This window comes from Salminus brasiliensis, chromosome 18 (assembly GCF_030463535.1).
Source record: "Salminus brasiliensis chromosome 18, fSalBra1.hap2, whole genome shotgun sequence".
Taxonomy (NCBI): domain Eukaryota; kingdom Metazoa; phylum Chordata; class Actinopteri; order Characiformes; family Bryconidae; genus Salminus; species Salminus brasiliensis.
Window position 1 is genome coordinate 32,335,400 of NC_132895.1, and position 19,109 is coordinate 32,354,508.

Sequence of the window (19,109 nt, forward strand, 5' to 3'; positions counted from 1 at the left end):
GATGTAATATTTAAGTGTTCCCTTTATTTTTTTGAGCAGTGTAAAAACTGTTTGGTCTCAAGTTCAAAATATTGTTATATAGGTCAAATATATAGAGTTAAATAGCTCACAAATCCTTCAAGTACACTGAAGTTTTATTATTTTTCTACCATTGAAACTGAGTTGACTTACTGATGTGCACTGGGTTTATTTGTTATTTCTGAACTTGTGCATTTTTCCCATAACTAAGTAACTTATTTTTTTAGAGAGCCTCATTAAACAAAAAAAATCTGTTTATAACTATAATTTATACCCTCTACTTAATCATTGTTTATGTTTTTTTTTATTTTCTATTAGCCACCCACATCTATTCACACACACACACACACACACACACACACACAAAGAAAGTCACATCATTTCTGTGAATAAATATATGATTGTATCTTTAACCCTGTACTCCCTGGTCCAATGCATCTCTGTCCAAGCTCTCCTTAGCGTACCTAGAGAGACATCGACACTGGTCTCAATAGCAGTTCCTATTGTGGTGTAACAAATTTTGTGTAGACTGTGAGTTAGCTAACGGAGCTACCGTGTTACGTATACGTGTTCTACAATAGCAGGTAACGAATCATGTAGTAGTAGGTACTGACTCATTGATAGTGGTTCTGAATTATTTGTTGTAGATACTAAATTATTCATAGTAAACATTGAGTCATTTATTGTGGATAGTGAATTATTTATAGTAGATTCTCAATCAGTGTACATACTGAATCATTTATAATGGCCACTGAAATATGTTATACATGCTGAATCATGTATAAAGACTACTAAAATATTTATAATAGATAATAATTTATAAAAGCTACTAAAAGTATTATTATAGATACTGAATCATTAATAAAAGCTACTAAAATGTTTATAGATACTGAATAAATAATAAAAGCTCCTAAAATGTTTATTATAGATACTGAATCATTAATAAAAACTACTAAAATATTTATTATAGATACTGAATCATTAATAAAAACTACTAAAATATTTATTATAGATACTAATTCATTAATAAAAGCTACTAAAATATTTATTGTAGATATTGAATCATTAATAAAAGCTACTAAAATATTTATAGATACTGAATTATTAATAAAAGCTACTAAAATATTTATTATAGCTACTGAATCATTAATTAAAGCTACTGAAATATTTATTATAGATACTGAGTCATTTATAAAAACTACTAAAATATTTATTATAGATACTGAATCAATAAAACCTACAAAAATATTTATTAAAGCTACTGAATCATTAATAAAAGCTACTAAAATATTTATTATAGATACTGAATCGTTTATAAAAACTGCTAAAATATTTATTATAGATACTGAATTACTTATAATGGCTACTGAAACATTTTGAATTCTTTATAGTAGATTCCTAATCATGTATAACAGATACTGAATCAGTCATAGTAGATTCCAACTAATTTATTGGATAATGATTTATAAACAGTTGCATAGTGAATGATTTATAGTAAATTCTTAATTATTTAGTGTAGATACTGAGTCATTTACAACAGATACAGAACACTCATGTGTGTATATACTGAATCACAATAGCTACTGAAATATCTGTTGTTGATTATTTATACTAGATTCTGAATCATGTATACAAAAATACTGAATCACTTACAGTGGATATTGAGTACTTTATCGTAGACACTGAATTATTCATAGTTAATTTAGTGTATATACTGAGTCATTTAGAATACCTACTAAAATATTTCATGTAGATACTGAATCATTCACAATAGCCACTGAAACAATTGTAGTAGATTCTGAATCATCAGAAGTAGGTATTGAATTCTTTATAGTGTATAGTGAATCATTACTTGTAAATACTGAATCATTTATAGTCTGCTGAGTAATTGTTAGTGGATACTGAATCATTTACTATAGATACTGAATTCTTCATAGTAGATTTGGAGCCATTTATTGCTGAAGGTAAAGTGAATGATTTACAGTAGATTCTGAATCACTTAGTGTTTATTACAAATCATTTATGATGGCACCTGAAAGAGCTAGTGAACCTACTGAATCACTTACAATAGCTACTGAAACATTGAGTGAACATTCTGAAATATTCATAGTAGGTACTGAATCATTTGTAGTAGGTACTGACTCATTCATTGTAGATACCTAATCACTAATAGTAGGTTCTGTAGGCTCAATAATAATTGAATATATGACCTAATCCAGAAACCTGAGTAAATCAGATTAAATCTGACCTGCTCCAGATACCCGGCCCAGTAAAGATTAACGGTGTGAATATAATAATTGATTAAATCTCACTCCATAAAGATTCGATCACATCATTAAATGATATGTGAATAACTTCAAATATGAATACCCAGAGAAAGTAGCATTGTAGCATTATGTTCACAAGAGTTAGCTTAGCATCATGCTCTCAACTACAGGTTAGACTAATAAACACTGTAAACCAGTAGGCTAAGCTACTTGCTAGTTTATTAATAGTACACAGTAACCATTAATAAGCATCATAGAGCTGGATAATAAATAAAGTAATGAGGCTCTAATACAGATAAAAGAGGTAAATACTATAATTTGAATAATACTACCTGTTGGTCTGTCTACTTTGAGGAGTAGAGTACATGACTCAGGAGTGCTCAAACCTCAGCTAATCGTCTTTTAGAAGTCGATCCCCACATTTAAAAGTTCTAGTGTTCGAGGTGGTGAATCTAAACTTAACACTATAAAACTCTCCTCATGAAAGTTTTCTTCTTAGAACCTTAATTTTCCAGAAATCCCAAAGAAATGCTGAATATTTTCTGTGGTAAAATGATGAAACGTCTCAGGCTGGTGAAGCTGCTCAGCAAAGCTTTATTTCTTAACAGTGTCATTTCAGAAATGTCTCTAAGGGCTAAACTGACATTCAGAACATAACTAAAAATCTATACCCCCTTCCTAAAGCTCCTCCCAGATAACATAGTTCCTCATTCTACCATGAAGAGCAATCCCAAACTTCCTGACCACAGGTGAGGGTGGGGACGTAGATCAACTGCAGCCGCCTAACCTACCACTGATCTCACAATCCCTTCTCCCATCACTCGCCAACAAGTCCCTGAGAGTCCTCCACCTGGGCTAGGTCCACGCTCTCTACCTGGAGGGAGCACGCCATCCTTTTCCGGGATACTACCATGGCCTCAGACTTGGAGGTGCTGATTCTCATACTGACCGCTTCACACGGTGGAGACCCCCGACACGTAGAGACCACAAGGGCGACGTCTGCAAACAGCAGAGCTGGTCCACCTTTTCACGACCAGAACAGAACCCACACTGATCCTCCTGCATCTGAGGTTTAACTGTCGGACGGATTCTTCTTTCCGGTACCCTGACATGAACTTTCCCAGGGAGGCTGAGAAGTGTGAAGCCTTTAAAGTCTGCACACACTTTCTGGCCCCCTTTCTTGAAAATGGGGACCACCACCACCCTGAGGCATGTTCCTTGGGATTAGAAGATCCTCCAGACTTTCCTTCCAGTGCTCAACAACGTCCACAGCTGAGTTCAGAGGTTCACCACCCTTACTGAGCACAGTTTCCACAGTGTCCCTCACTCCTCATCTGTGTTGTCGGAGCATTTTCCAGAAAATCCTTGACAGTCATTCTCCACGGCCTCTCCGAACTCCTCTCATACTCTGGATTTTGCTTCTGCCACTGCCAAAGCTGCTACCTATTTTGCCTGCTGGTACCCATTAGCAGAAGTGGGAGTACCCCGACCCAACCGAGCTCAGAAAGTCTCTTTCTTCCACCTGATGGCCTCCCTCACCGCAGGTGGACACCAAAAGGTTCTTTGGCGTCCACTGTAATGGGCACCAGCAAGCTTCTGGACACAGCTATGCACAGCCGCTTCCTCGATGGAGGTCTTAAACCAGGTCTACTCCCATTCCATGTTTCCAACCTCCTGCAGAACATGTGAGAAGCTCTTCTGGAGATGGGAGTGGAACGTATTGTGGATGAAGTCCTCTGCCAGCCTTTCCTAGCAGACCCTCACTACTTGTTTAGGCCTACCAGGTCTGTGTGGCTGTTTACCCCACCACCCGATCCAACTCACCACCGGATGGAGATCAGGTCACAGCTTGGCACTTCTCTTTACCCGAGTGTCCGAAACACATGAAATGACCCAAGCCCAAGCTGCTCTGGTACCAAGTACAGGTGAGCAACCTTGTGTCTGAACATGGTGTTTGTAACGGACAAACCATGACCAGCACAGAAGTCCAATAACAACTCACTGCTCGGGTTCAGATCAGACAGGCCGTTCCCCTGATCCCTCCTCTCCAGGTTTTCCAGTTATTGCCCATATTAGCGCTGAATTCTCCCAGCAGAACAACAGAGTCACTGCATTGCACTCTCTCTAGAATCTCACCCGCAGGTATCGTCCCAAAGCAGCTTTACAGAAATCCGGGTCCGAGCCTCTTTTGAGCAAGCCAATGGCGACAGTGGCAAGGAAAAACTCCCTCATGCTAAGAGGAAGAAACCTTGAGAGGAACCAAGACTCAAAAGAGGAACCCATCCTCCTCTGGTCAACACCGGATAGACTGATAGATAACGGGAAAGCAGTAGAGTCAATGATCAGATAGAGAGAAAGTGGGATGTTGTCGTTACCAGGAGCCGTATTAGACGACTTTGATGGATGAGCCCTTCTTGGTCATCTTCTTCGTCTTCTTCAGGATCTGTTTGTGGGACAATAAGAGAAAGTCTGAGCAACTGAACCATTTCTCAATCATCTGAAGTGATTTTGCAGTTTAAAGATCTGGGGCTGTCCCAGTCCCTCAACACTCACACATACCTTAAACTGGAGGAGCCTCTGTCTCTTGGGTCCCTTCTTCACTGTTGGCTGCGGTAGCAGGACTTCTGGAGTCGCACTGTCACGCCTTTGCTCTGAACACGAGCAAGCAGGAGCTTCAGCCGAGGCAGCAGGATGACGGGCACCCTACTGGGAAGGAGAGGAGGAGCGACGCACCACAGACTTACCTCTGAAAAACCTCCTCATCCTCTCTCGAAGTGAGCGGGAGGCTTTTACAATTGGTGCCACTAGGCAAGCTTTAGCTGCAGCGCAAAACGAGCTACAGCCGAAGCAGCCGCACTCCTCCCCCACGACCTCCACGCTTCGGCAAGCTCCACTGCTGCCGTGTTCTGGCTCAGGCTGAACCTCTCGACATGTGACAAACTCCAGCCCATCTCCTGAGCTCAAACAGGAAGAAGTCTGAAACACTTCCTGTGTCTGCTGAAGTGAGTCCTGGTCTTCAACCGCTACCACAAGGAATCTGCCTATACGTCTGGAGATGATACAGAAGCAGGAATGAGGTTAATGGATTGATGATGAACTTAAGCCTTAATCGGGCCGATTCCGGTCCGCGGGCCGTATGTTTGACACCTCTGTATTGGACTGAACAGTACTACCAAACTTCAGGGTGAACTGTAATCCTGAACCTTACCTTGCTGAAGAGGGACGAGCTGTGGAAGTCTCTACACTGCTGGAGGAGTGAGTCGCTGCTCTGCTCGGACCGGCCTCTTCTGGATCCTGTGGTGGAGAGGAAAGGGTCGTTATAGAATTTACACACAAAGCTGACGCTTTCTGGAATGGTGGCCAACACAGATTTTGTATCTGCTTTGGTATATTTCCCACCAAACCTCACTCTGAATGACTCTGTTTCCATGGTAACTGATTGATTATGTGGGAATCTGAAGGAATTGTTGTAATGTTGTGAGGTGTGTTCTATGACTTACGGTGTTCCTCTTCTGTAGCTCGGGGACACAGGGAGAGCTTCTCACAGACAGAGACCTGCTCGAGGATTGAACCCCAGACTGCACCTCCAGACTGCTGGAGCTGTGCGGCAACCTGAAATGGAAAAATCAGAGGTAAATCTCCTGTAGGAACATATAAATCTGCAACTTGATGCTGGAGCTCCAGCACAGAGGTTTACTTACGGCTCCTGGCTGGTCTGCAGCCAAGGGTGCTGGGCCACCTTAGTCGCCGAAGGCCGGACGAGAGCATTGTAGCGCAGCATGTACGAGATGAAGGCGCGACAGGGCTCCTCCACATTACTGGGATACTCCAGGGGTCTGAGCTGGCGGAGTGGGAGTCTTTTCCTGTTGCCGGCTTTGAAGGGTAGTCTCCCGGTGACCATGTGGTAGAAGATCACGCCCAGACTCCAGACATCAGACCTCATGGGATCATGTGGTACACGCAGAAGCACCTCCGGTGCAGCATAAAGAGGAGTGCACACGTATGTCCGACACAGTTTGGGGAAGCCTTCGTAAAATCGCCCAATGCCAAAGTCGGTGAGCTTCACTTGGTTGTCAGCCGTCAGCAGAACATTCATACACTTCAGGTCTCGATGAGCGATGTTCTGCTGGTGCAGGTAGACCACGGCACAGACGAGCTGAGAGAACCACGTCCTGGCCTGGTCCATGGGGATGAAGGAGAGCTCCCGGACCTTTCGAAAGAGATTCGTCGTGGCAGCCTCCATCACGACGTAGGCATGTCCGCTGGGCATCTGAAAGATTTCGTGGACCTGAACTATGTGAGGGTGCCTCACTCTTCTCAGGATGGCGAGTTCCAGGGGCAGATATTCACGAGAGAATTTGGAATTTTTTCTTCGGGGCTTCATTATTTTAATGGCCACCTGTTCGGAGTGTCTTTCTGACGTGGCCAGTTTCACCATGCCGAAAGTCCCTTCACCGAGGCTGCCCACCAACTCGTAGCCCAAGCTTCTCAGAGGACCGTCGGTTTTCATGTTGTTTCCCTGTGTATGGAAGGTGGAGCAGAACGTAAGAGGGTTCAGTAGGTGAACGGTTCATTTTGAGGGTTTAAGAGTGTTTCTGACTCTCTTATGCTTTATATTCTGCACACCTCACCAGAACCTCACCGGTAAACAGCACTTCAGATGCTGAAATGATCAGAACATCTGCTTTTGATCTTTTGCAGCTTCAGTTGGAAAAACCAAGGCTATGACTGACAAATTTCCCTCCAGTTTAACTAAGCCAACTAACCCACCCGCTCACCAGGACTCCCCCCATCACTTGCAGTGCTCCCGGGCAAGCACATGCCTCCTCTGATACATGTGAAGTCAGCCACCGCCTCTTTCTGAACTGTGGCCAATGCAGCATCACTAGGCAGCCAAAGTGCTCGGAGGAAAGCCCTGGATCCCCAGCTCTGATACATCAGCTAACAGACGCCTGTGCTGACCAGAATCACAATGTAGGTGATGAGGGGGAGAGCGCCATCTACCCACCCGGAGAGTGAAAGAGAGCATGGCCAATTGTGCTCACCCAGGCTCCGGCTGCTGATGGCGAAGCAGCCATAGGCGTCACAGTGAGTGATCAGTATTAAGCCCATCAAATCTAAACTATCTAACAAACTAATCTATTAAAATATTAACATTATCTAGAACGTTCCAATTCACTGGTTCTAGTGTTGTGGAGAACTTTGTGCTTTAATTCAGATTTGTTTGTGATTTGTAATCAATAATTGGTACTCACCTTATCCTGTGTGGGAGGGAAGCAGCTCTAGAACCCGTTTATCAGGTTCTAATGTAAGTGGCCCTAGAACCGAGCCAAATGACATCAGCGTCGATGTGACTGTAGCAATCAACTGTCTCGTGACCTGCTGAATCCTAACTGAACCAGTGAGGGAGAACACGCCTTATATATAGAGGCCGCTGTGATGTCACAATTGCAGTGATGTCACAACTGCTGTGATGTCATAATGGAGGGGTGGAGTCAGGCCACAGGCCAGTGTTCCTTCATTGACTGTATAGGACTGTATGTACACACAGTGCTGTGAAAGGGGATTCACCCCTTTTAGTAACTCAATCAGCACATGAACCACATTGCAGTGATGATAGGACTTGATTGAGTTGATTGAATACAGCCAGGCCTGTTGAGTGTGAACCTCATTCATACTGAGGTTCAGCATCAGATCCGTCCCAGCCAACACACTCACGTGGGGCTCACGTAGGTGGAATTGTGGGCTAAGTGGGTTCCAGGTGGGCATTGGCTCTGAGTGCATGACCCAGTTGCATGAAAATCCTCTATGCCTCCTTTCTTTTTCCTTTTGCAGTATTTTTGTTTCCTTTTTTAATTTTTATTATTTGTTTTAATCCGCTTTTGATACTTTTTAAAATGTATTTATTCATTTAATTAGCTTTTTAAGGCTAACAGGTAAGCTACAGGAGCTAAGCCAGCAGCAGTACAGCTGTTCACTCACAGGAACGCATGGGGAACTGATACGGCTGATATTTGAGCACTGCTGAATCCTTTCAGGTTCTCCAGTTTTTATGGTACTTTTTTGTCGTGTGAGAGATATTTCTGTTAGAGATCAGAAGAGCAGACTGAAGCTTAAAAATACAGATCTGAACCTTCTGAGGTTGACGAGCTCTCTTCATACTGAAATAGTTGCAAAAGCATTTACATGCAGCCGGACGGACAGAACCCCTGTAATAGCCCTTCTCTCTGAACGCCATCACAGTGTGCAGTACCAGCATGTGTCTGAGGGGGGCAGCAAAGGAAAGTGAGAAAGGCACAACAGGCCAGACTTTCACTACCCCTCAAAGGTTTGTTTGGTGTTCATGTTTGACGTTATTACTCATATAACTGCATATAGAGTCAGATTTTATCAATTGTAAAGGCTACTAAAATATTTATTATAGATACTGAATCATTAATAAAGGCTACTAAAATATTTATTATAGATACAGAATCATTTATAAAAGCTACTAAAATATGTATTATAGACACTGAATCATTTATAGAAGCTAAAATATGTATTAAAGATACAGAATCATTTATAAAAGCTACTGAAATATTTATTATAGATACAGAATCATTTATAAAAGCTACTAAAATATTTATTATAGATACTGAATCATTTATAAAGGCTACTGAAATATTTATTATAGATACTGAATCATTTATAAAAGTTACTAAAACATTTATAGATACTGAATTATTTATAAAAGCTGGTAAAATATTTATTATAGATACTGAATTATTTATAAAAAACTGCTAAAATATTTATTATAGATACTGAATTATTTATAAAAACTGCTAAAATATTTATTATAGATACTGAATTATTTATAAAAACTGCTAAAATATTTGTTATAGATACTGATTCATTTATAAAAACTGCTAGAATATTTATTATAGATACTGAATTATTTATAATGGCTACTGAAACATTACAGTACATTCTGAATTCTTTATAGTAGATTCCTAATCATTTATTGGATAATGATTTATCATAGAGCTGGATAATAAATAAAGTAATGAGGCTGTAATACAGATAAAAGAGGTAAATACTATAATTTGAATAATACTACCTGTTGGTCTGTCTACTTTGAGGAGTAGAGTACATGACTCAGGAGTGCTCAAACCTCAGCTAATCGTCTTGTAGAAGTCGATCCCCACATTTAAAAGTTCTAGTGTTCGAGGTGGTGAATCTAAACTTAACACTATAAAACTCTCCTCATGAAAGTTTTCTTCTTAGAACCTTAATTTTCCAGAAATCCTAAAGAAATGCTGAATATTTTCTGTGGTAAAATGATGAAACGTCTCAGGCTGGTGAAGCTGCTCAGCAAAGCTTTATTTCTTAACAGTGTCATTTCAGAAATGTCTCTAAGGGCTAAACTGACATTCAGAACATAACTAAAAATCTATACCCCCTTCCTAAAGCTCCTCCCAGATAACACAGTTCCTCATTCTACCATGAAGAGCAATCCCAAACTTCCTGACCACAGGTGAGGGTGGGGACGTAGATCAACTGCAGCCGCCTAACCTACCACTGATCTCACAATCCCTTCTCCCATCACTCGCCAACAAGTCCCTGAGAGTCCTCCACCTGGGCTAGGTCCACGCTCTCTACCTGGAGGGAGCACGCCATCCTTTTGCAGGATACTACCATGGCCTCAGACTTGGAGGTGCTGATTCTCATACTGACCGCTTCACACTCAGCTGCAAACCCTTCGAGTGTGTGGTGGAGACCCCCGACACGTAGAGGCCACAAGGGCAATGTCTGCAAACAGCAGAGCTGGTCCACCTTTTCACGACCAGAACAGAACCCACACTGATCCTCCTGCATCTGAGGTTTAACTGTCGGACAGATTCTCCTTTCCGGTACCCTGACATGAACTTTCCCAGGGAGGCTGAGAAGTGTGAAGCCTTTAAAGTCTGCACACACTCTCTGGCCCCCTTTCTTGAAAATGGGGACCACCACCACCCTGAGGCATCCTTCAGACTTTCCTTCCAGTGCTCAACAACGTCCACAGCTGAGTTCAGAGGTTCTCCACCCTTACTGAGCACAGTTTCCACAGTGTCCCTCACTCCTCATCTGTGTTGTCGGAGCATTTTCCAGAAAATCCTTGACAGTCATTCTCCACGGCCTCTCCGAACTCCTCTCATACTCTGGATTTCGCTTCTGCCACTGCCAAAGCTGCTACCTATTTTGCCTGCTGGTACCCATTAGCAGAAGTGGGAGTACCCCGACCCAACCGAGCTCAGAAAGTCTCTTTCTTCCACCTTATGGCCTCCCTCACCGCAGGTGGACACCAAAAGGTTCTTTGGCGTCCACTGTAATGGGCACCAGCAAGCTTCTGGACACAGCTATGCACAGCCGCTTCCTCGATGGAGGTCTTAAACCAGGTCTACTCCCATTCCATGTTTCCAACCTCCTCCGGAACATGTGAGAAGCTCTTCTGGAGATGGGAGTGGAACATATTGTGGATGAAGTCCTCTGCCAGTCTTTCCTAGCAGACCCTCACTACTTGTTTAGGCCTACCAGGTCTGTCTGGCTGTTTACCCCACCACCCGATCCAACTCACCACCGGATGGAGATCAGGTCACAGCTTGGCACTTCTCTTTACCCGAGTGTCCGAAACACATGAAATGACCCAAGCCCAAACTGCTCTGGTACCAAGTACAGGTGAGCAACCTTGTGTCTGAACATGGTGTTTGTTACGGACAAACCATGACCAGCACAGAAGTCCAATAACAACTCACTGCTCGGGTTCAGATCAGACAGGCCGTTCCCCTGATCCCTCCTCTCCAGGTTTTCCAGTTATTGCCCATATTAGCACTGAATTCTCCCAGCAGAACAACAGAGTCACTGCATTGCACTCTCTCTAGAATCTCACCCGCAGGAATCGTCCCAAAGCAGCTTTACAGAAATCCGGGTCTGAGCCTCTTTTGAGCAAGCCAGTGGCGACAGTGGCAAGGAAAAACTCCCTCATGCTAAGAGGAAGAAACCTTGAGAGGAACCAAGACTCAAAAGAGGAACCCATCCTCCTCTGGTCGACACCGGATAGATTGATAGATAACGGGAAAGCAGTAGAATCAGTGATCAGATAGAGAGAAAGTGGGATGTTGTCGTTACCAGGAGCCGCATTAGACGACTTCGATGGATGAGCCCTTCTTGGTCGTCTTCTTCAGGATCTGTTTGTGGGACAATAAGAGAAAGTCTGAGCAACTGAACCATTTCTCAATCATCTGAAGTGATTTTGCAGTTTAAAGATCTGGGGCTGTCCCAGTCCCTCAACACTCCACTCCCATACCTTAAACTGGAGGAGCCTCTGTCTCTTGGGTCTCTTCTTCACTATTGGCTGCGGGAGCAGGACTTCTGGAGTCGCATTGTCACGCCTTTGCTCTGAACACGAGCAAGCAGGAGCTTCAGCAGAGGCAGCAGGATGACGGACACCCTACTGGGAAGGAGAGGAGGAGCGACGCACCACAGACTTACCTCTGAAAAACCTCCTCATCCTCTCTCGAAGTGAGCGGGAGGCTTTTACAATTGGTGCCACTAGGCAAGCTTTAGCTGCAGCGCAAAACGAGCTACAGCCGAAGCAGCCGCACTCCTCCCCCACGACCTCCACGCTTCGGCAAGCTCCACTGCTGCCGTGTTCTGGCTCAGGCTGAACCTCTCGACATGTGACAAACTCCAGCCCATCTCCTGAGCTCAAACAGGAAGAAGTCTGAAACACTTCCTGTGTCTGCTGAAGCGAGTCCTGGTCTTCAACCGCTACCACAAGGAACCTGCCTATACGTCTGGAGATGATACAGAAGCAGGAATGAGGTTAATGGATTGATGATGAACTTAAGCCTTAATCGGGCCGATTCCGGTCCGCGGGCCGTATGTTTGACACCTCTGTATTGGACTGAACAGTACTACCAAACTTCAGGGTGAACTGTAATCCTGAACCTTACCTTGCTGCAGAGGGACGAGCTGTGGAAGTCTCTACACTGCTGGAGGAGTGTGTCGCTGCTCTGCTCGGACCGGCCTCTTCTGGATCCTGTGGTGGAGAGGAAAGGGTCGTTATAGAATTTACACACAAAGCTGACGCTTTCTGGAATGGTGGCCAACACAGATTTGGTATCTGCTTTGGTATATTTCCCACCAAACCTCACTCTGAATGACTCTGTTTCCATGGTAACTGTTTGATTATGTGGGAATCTGAAGGAACTGTTGTAATGTTGTGAGGTGTGTTCTATGACTTACGGTGTTCCTCTTCTGTAGCTCAGAGACACAGGGAGAACTTCTCACAGACAGAGACCTGCTCGAGGATTGAACCCCAGACTGCACCTCCAGACTGCTGGAGCTGTGCGGCAACCTGAAATGGAAAAATCAGAGGTAAATCTCCTGTAGGAACATATAAACCTGCAACTTGATGCTGGAGCTCCAGCACAGAGGTTTACTTACGGCTCCTGGCTGGTCTGCAGCCAAGGGTGCTGGGCCACCTTAGTCGCCGAAGGCCGGACGAGAGCATTGTAGCGCAGCATGTACGAGATGAAGGCGCGACAGGGCTCCTCCACATTACTGGGATACTCCAGGGGTCTGAGCTGGCGGAGTGGGAGTCTTTTCCTGTTGCCGGCTTTGAAGGGTAGTCTCCCGGTGACCATGTGGTAGAAGATCACGCCCAGACTCCAGACATCAGACCTCATGGGATCATGTGGTACACGCAGAAGCACCTCCGGTGCAGCATAAAGAGGAGTGCACACGTATGTCCGACACAGTTTGGGGAAGCCTTCGTAAAATCGCCCAATGCCAAAGTCGGTGAGCTTCACTTGGTTGTCAGCCGTCAGCAGAACATTCATACACTTCAGGTCTCGATGAGCGATGTTCTGCTGGTGCAGGTAGACCACGGCACAGACGAGCTGAGAGAACCACGTCCTGGCCTGGTCCATGGGGATGAAGGAGAGCTCCCGGACCTTTCGAAAGAGATTCGTCGTGGCAGCCTCCATCACGACGTAGGCATGTCCGCTGGGCATCTGAAAGATTTCGTGGACCTGAACTATGTGAGGGTGCCTCACTCTTCTCAGGATGGCGAGTTCCAGGGGCAGATATTCACGAGAGAATTTAGAATTTTTTCTTCGGGGCTTCATTATTTTAATGGCCACCTGTTCGGAGTGTCTTTCTGACGTGGCCAGTTTCACCATGCCGAAAGTCCCTTCACCGAGGCTGCCCACCAACTCGTAGCCCAAGCTTCTCAGAGGACCGTCGGTTTTCATGTTGTTTCCCTGTGTATGGAAGGTGGAGCAGAACGTTAGAGGGTTCAGTAGGTGAACGGTTCATTTTGAGGGTTTAAGAGTGTTTCTGACTCTCTTAAGCTTTATATTCTGCACACCTCACCAGAACCTCACCGGTAAACAGCACTTCAGATGCTGAAATGATCAGAACATCTGCTTTTGATCTTTTGCAGCTTCAGTTTGAAAAACCAAGGCTATGACTGACCAATTTCCCCCCAGTTTAACTAAGCCAACTAACCCACCCGCTCACCAGGACTCCCCCCATCACTTGCAGTGCTCCCGGGCAAGCACATGCCTCCTCTGATACATGTGAAGTCAGCCACCGCCTCTTTCTGAACTGTGGCCAATGCAGCATCACTAGGCAGCCAAAGTGCTCGGAGGAAAGCCCTGGATCCCCAGCTCTGATACATCAGCTAACAGACGCCTGTGCCGACCAGCATCACAATGTAGGTGATGAGGGGGAGAGCGCCATCTATCCGCCCGGAGAGTGAAAGAGAGCATGGCCAATTGTGCTCACCCAGGCTCCGGCTGCTGATGGCGAAGCAGCCGTAGGCGTCACAGTGAGTGATCAGTATTAAGCCCATCAAATCTAAACTATCTAACAAACTGATCTATTAAAATATTAACATTATCTAGAACGTTCCAATTTGCTGGTTCTAGTGTTGTGGAGAACTTTGTTCTTTAATTCAGATTTGTTTGTGATCTGTAATCAATAATTGGTACTTACCTTATCCTGTGTGGGAGGGAAGCAGCTCTAGAACCCGTTTATCAGGTTCTAATGTAAGTGGCTCTAGAACCGAGCCAAATGACATCAGCGTCGATGTGACTGTAGCAATCAACTGTCTCGTGACCTGCTGAATCCTAACTGAGCCAGTGAGGGAGAACACGCCTTATATATAGAGGCCGCTGTGATGTCACAATTGCAGTGATGTCACAACTGCTGTGATGTCATAATGGAGGGGTGGAGTCAGGCCACAGGCCAGTGTTCCTTCATTGACTGTATAGGACTGTATGTACACACAGTGCTGTGAAAGGGGATTCACCCCTTTTAGTAACTCAATCAGCACATGAACCACATTGCAGTGATGATGGGACTGAGTTGATTGAATACAGCCAGGCCTGTTGAGTGTGAACCTCATTCATACTGAGGTTCAGCATCAGATCCGTCCCAGCCAACACACTCACGTGGGGCTCACGTAGGTGGAATTGTGGGCTAAGTGGGTTCCAGGTGGGCATTGGCTCTGAGTGCATGACCCAGTTGCATGAAAATCCTCTATGCCTCCTTTCTTTTTCCTTTTGCAGTATTTTTGTTTCCTTTTTTAATTTTTATTATTTGTTTTAATCCGCTTTTGATACTTTTTAAAATGTATTTATTCATTTAATTAGCTTTTTAAGGCTAACAGGTAAGCTACAGGAGCTAAGCCAGCAGCAGTACAGCTGTTCACTCACAGGAACGCATGGGGAACTGATACGGCTGATATTTGAGCACTGCTGAATCCTTTCAGGTTCTCCAGTTTTTATGGTACTTTTTTGTCGTGTGAGAGATATTTCTGTTAGAGATCAGAAGAGCAGACTGAAGCTTAAAAATACAGATCTGAACCTTCTGAGGTTGACGAGCTCTCTTCATACTGAAATAGTTGCAAAAGCATTTACATGCAGCCGGACGGACAGAACCCCTGTAATAGCCCTTCTCTCTGAACGCCATCACAGTGTGCAGTACCAGCATGTGTCTGAGGGGGGCAGCAAAGGAAAGTGAGAAAGGCACAACAGGCCAGACTTTCACTACCCCTCAAAGGTTTGTTTGGTGTTCATGTTTGACGTTATTACTCATATAACTGCATATAGAGTCAGATTTTATCAATTGTAAAGGCTACTAAAATATTTATTATAGATACTGAATCATTAATAAAGGCTACTAAAATATTTATTATAGATACAGAATCATTTATAAAAGCTACTAAAATATGTATTATAGACACTGAATCATTTATAGAAGCTAAAATATGTATTAAAGATACAGAATCATTTATAAAAGCTACTGAAATATTTATTATAGATACAGAATCATTTATAAAAGCTACTAAAATATTTATTATAGATACTGAATCATTTATAAAGGCTACTGAAATATTTATTATAGATACTGAATCATTTATAAAAGTTACTAAAACATTTATAGATACTGAATTATTTATAAAAGCTGGTAAAATATTTATTATAGATACTGAATTATTTATAAAAAACTGCTAAAATATTTATTATAGATACTGAATTATTTATAAAAACTGCTAAAATATTTATTATAGATACTGAATTATTTATAAAAACTGCTAAAATATTTGTTATAGATACTGATTCATTTATAAAAACTGCTAGAATATTTATTATAGATACTGAATTATTTATAATGGCTACTGAAACATTACAGTACATTCTGAATTCTTTATAGTAGATTCCTAATCATTTATTGGATAATGATTTATGAGCATAATTGGATAGTGAATGGATTATAGTACATTCTTAATTATTTAGTGTAGATACTGAGTCATTTACAACAGATACAGAACACTCATGTGTGTATATACTGAATCACAATAGCTACTGAAATATCTGTTGTTGATTATTTATACCAGATTCTGAATCATGTATACAAAAATACTGAATCACTTACAGTGGACATTGAGTACTTTATCGTAGACACTGAATTATTCATAGTTAATTTAGTGTATATACTGAGTCATTTAGAATACCTACTAAAATATTTAATGTAGATACTGAATCATTCACAATAGCCACTGAAACATTTGTAGTAGATTCTGAATCATCAGAAGTAGGTATTGAATTCTTTATAGTGTATAGTGAATCATTACTTGTAAATACTGAATCATTTATAGTCTGCTGAGTAATTGTTAGTGAATACTGAATCATTTACTATAGATACTGAATTCTTCATAGTAGATTTGGAGCCATTTATTGCTGAAGGTAAAGTGAATGATTTACAGTAGATTCTGAATCACTTAGTGTTTATTACAAATCATTTATGATGGCACCTGAAAGAGCTAGTGAACCTACTGAATCACTTACAATAGCTACTGAAACATTGAGTGAACATTCTGAAATATTCATAGTAGGTACTGAATCATTTGTAGTAGGTACTGACTCATTCATTGTAGATACCTAATCACTAATAGTAGGTTCTGTAGGCGCAATAATAATTGAATATATGACCTAATCCAGAAACCTGAGTAAATCAGATTAAATCTGACCTGCTCCAGATACCCGGCCCAGTAAAGATTAACATTGTGAATATAATAATTGATTAAATCTCACTCCATAAAGATTCGATCATATCATTAAATGATATGTGAATAACTTCAAATATGAATACCCAGAGAAAGTAGCATTGTAGCATTATGTTCACAAGAGTTAGCTTAGCATCATGCTCTCAACTACAGGTTAGATTAATAAACACTGTAAACCAGTAGGCTAAGCTACTTGCTAGTTTATTAATAGTACACAGTAACCATTAATAAACATCATAGAGCTGGATAATAAATAAAGTAATGAGGCTGTAATACAGATAAAAGAGGTAAATACTATAATTTGAATAATACTACCTGTTGGTCTGTCTACTTTGAGGAGTAGAGTACATGACTCAGGAGTGCTCAAACCTCAGCTAATCGTCTTGTAGAAGGTGATCCCCACATTTAAAAGTTCTAGTGTTCGAGGTGGTGAATCTAAACTTAACACTATAAAACTCTCCTCATGAAAGTTTTCTTCTTAGAACCTTAATTTTCCAGAAATCCTAAAGAAGTGCTGAATATTTTCTATGGTAAAATGATGAAACGTCTCAGGCTGGTGAAGCTGCTCAGCAAAGCTTTATTTCTTAACAGTGTCATTTCAGAAATGTCTCTAAGGGCTAAACTGACATTCAGAACATAACTAAAAATCTATACCCCCTTCCTAAAGCTCCTCCCAGATAACACAGTTCCTCATTCTACCATGAAGAGCAATCCCAAACTTCCTGACCACAGGTGAGGGTGGGGACATAGATCAACTGCAGCCGCCTAACCTACCACTGATCTCACAATCCCTTCTCCCATCACTCGCCAACAAGTCCCTGAGAGTCCTCCACCTGGGCTAGGTCCACGCTCTCTACCTGGAGGGAGCACGCCATCCTTTTCCGGGATACTACCATGGCCTCAGACTTGGAGGTGCTGATTCTCATACTGAACGCTTCACACTCAGCTGCAAACCCTTCAAGTGTGTGGTGGAGACTCCCGACACGTAGAGGCCACAAGGGCGACGTCTGCAAACAGCAGAGCTGGTCCACCTTTTCACGACCAGAACAGAACCCACACTGATCCTCCTGCATCTGAGGTTTAACTGTCGGACGGATTCTCCTTTCCGGTACCCTGACATGAACTTTCCCAGGGAGGCTGAGAAGTGTGAAGCCTTTAAAGTCTGCACACACTCTCTGGCCCCCTTTCTTGAAAATGGGGACCACCACCACCCTGAGGCATGTTCCTTGGGATTAGAAGATCCTCCAGATTTTCCTTCCAGTGCTCAACAACGTCCACAGCTGAGTTCAGAGGTTCACCGCCCTTACTGAGCACAGTTTCCACAGTGTCCCTCACTCCTCATCTGTGTTGTCGGAGCATTTTCCAGAAAATCCTTGACAGTCATTCTCCACGGCCTCTCCGAACTCCTCCCATACTCTGGATTTCGCTTCTGCCACTGCCAAAGCTGCTACCTATTTTGCCTGCTGGTACCCATTAGCAGAAGTGGGAGTACCCCGACCCAACCGAGCTCAGAAAGTCTCTTTCTTCCACCTGATGGCCTCCCTCACCGCAGGTGGACACCAAAAGGTTCTTTGGCGTCCACTGTAATGGGCACCAGCAAGCTTCTGGACACCGCTATGCACAGCCGCTTCCTCGATGGAGGTCTTAAACCAGGTCTACTCCCATTCCATGTTTCCAACCTCCTCCAGAACATGTGAGAAGCTCTTCTGGAGATGGGAGTGGAACGTATTGTGGATGAAGTCCTCTGCCAGCCTTTCCTAGCAGACCCTCACTACTTGTTTAGGCCTACCAGGTCTGTGTGGCTGTTTACCCCACCACCCGATCCAACTCACCACCGGATGGAGATCAGGTCACAGCTTGGCACTTCTCTTTACCCGAGTGTCCGAAACACATGAAATGACCCAAGCCCAAGCTGCTCTGGTACCAAGTACAGGTGAGCAACCTTGTGTCTGAACATGGTGTTTGTAACGGACAAACCATGACCAGCACAGAAGTCCAATAACAACTCACTGCTCGGGTTCAGATCAGACAGGCCGTTCCCCTGATCCATCCTCTCCAGGTTTTCCAGTTATTGCCCATATTAGCGCTGAATTCTCCCAGCAGAACAACAGAGTCACTGCATTGCACTCTCTCTAGAATCTCACCCGCAGGTATCGTCCCAAAGCAGCTTTACAGAAATCCGGGTCCGAGCCTCTTTTGAGCAAGCCAATGGCGACAGTGGCAAGGAAAAA

At 43.2% G+C, this 19,109-nt stretch overlaps 2 protein-coding genes across 2 annotated transcripts; both read right to left on the reverse strand.

Moving 5' to 3' along the window:
• Positions 1-4,671: 4,671 nt before the first annotated feature.
• On the reverse strand, positions 4,672-6,795 carry LOC140538803 (testis-specific serine/threonine-protein kinase 6-like). Its single transcript, XM_072661314.1, has 6 exons — positions 5,987-6,795; positions 5,786-5,897; positions 5,494-5,579; positions 5,030-5,334; positions 4,845-4,936; positions 4,672-4,728 (listed from the first exon to the last, which is right to left on the reverse strand). Exons 1-6 carry the CDS (start codon positions 6,793-6,795, stop codon positions 4,672-4,674), a joined length of 1,461 nt encoding a protein of 486 aa, XP_072517415.1.
• A 4,645-nt stretch (positions 6,796-11,440) lies between these two features.
• On the reverse strand, positions 11,441-13,558 carry LOC140538804 (testis-specific serine/threonine-protein kinase 6-like). Its single transcript, XM_072661315.1, has 6 exons — positions 12,750-13,558; positions 12,549-12,660; positions 12,257-12,342; positions 11,793-12,097; positions 11,608-11,699; positions 11,441-11,488 (listed from the first exon to the last, which is right to left on the reverse strand). Exons 1-6 carry the CDS (start codon positions 13,556-13,558, stop codon positions 11,441-11,443), a joined length of 1,452 nt encoding a protein of 483 aa, XP_072517416.1.
• Between the last annotated feature and the right edge of the window lie 5,551 nt (positions 13,559-19,109).

Bases quoted from the DNA above. Each gene is read 5' to 3' on its own strand.
- LOC140538803 (XM_072661314.1), bottom strand. From the start codon at position 6,795: ATGAAAACCGACGGTCCTCTGAGAAGCTTGGGCTACGAGTTGGTGGGC. The intron at 5,898-5,986 runs GTAAGTAAACCT...TTTCCATTTCAG, and splicing joins CTGCAGACCAGCCAGGAGCC to GTTGCCGCACAGCTCCAGCA. The intron at 5,335-5,493 runs GTAAGGTTCAGG...TATCATCTCCAG, and splicing joins GCTCGTCCCTCTTCAGCAAG to ACGTATAGGCAGATTCCTTG.
- LOC140538804 (XM_072661315.1), bottom strand. From the start codon at position 13,558: ATGAAAACCGACGGTCCTCTGAGAAGCTTGGGCTACGAGTTGGTGGGC. The intron at 12,661-12,749 runs GTAAGTAAACCT...TTTCCATTTCAG, and splicing joins CTGCAGACCAGCCAGGAGCC to GTTGCCGCACAGCTCCAGCA. The intron at 12,098-12,256 runs GTAAGGTTCAGG...TATCATCTCCAG, and splicing joins GCTCGTCCCTCTGCAGCAAG to ACGTATAGGCAGGTTCCTTG.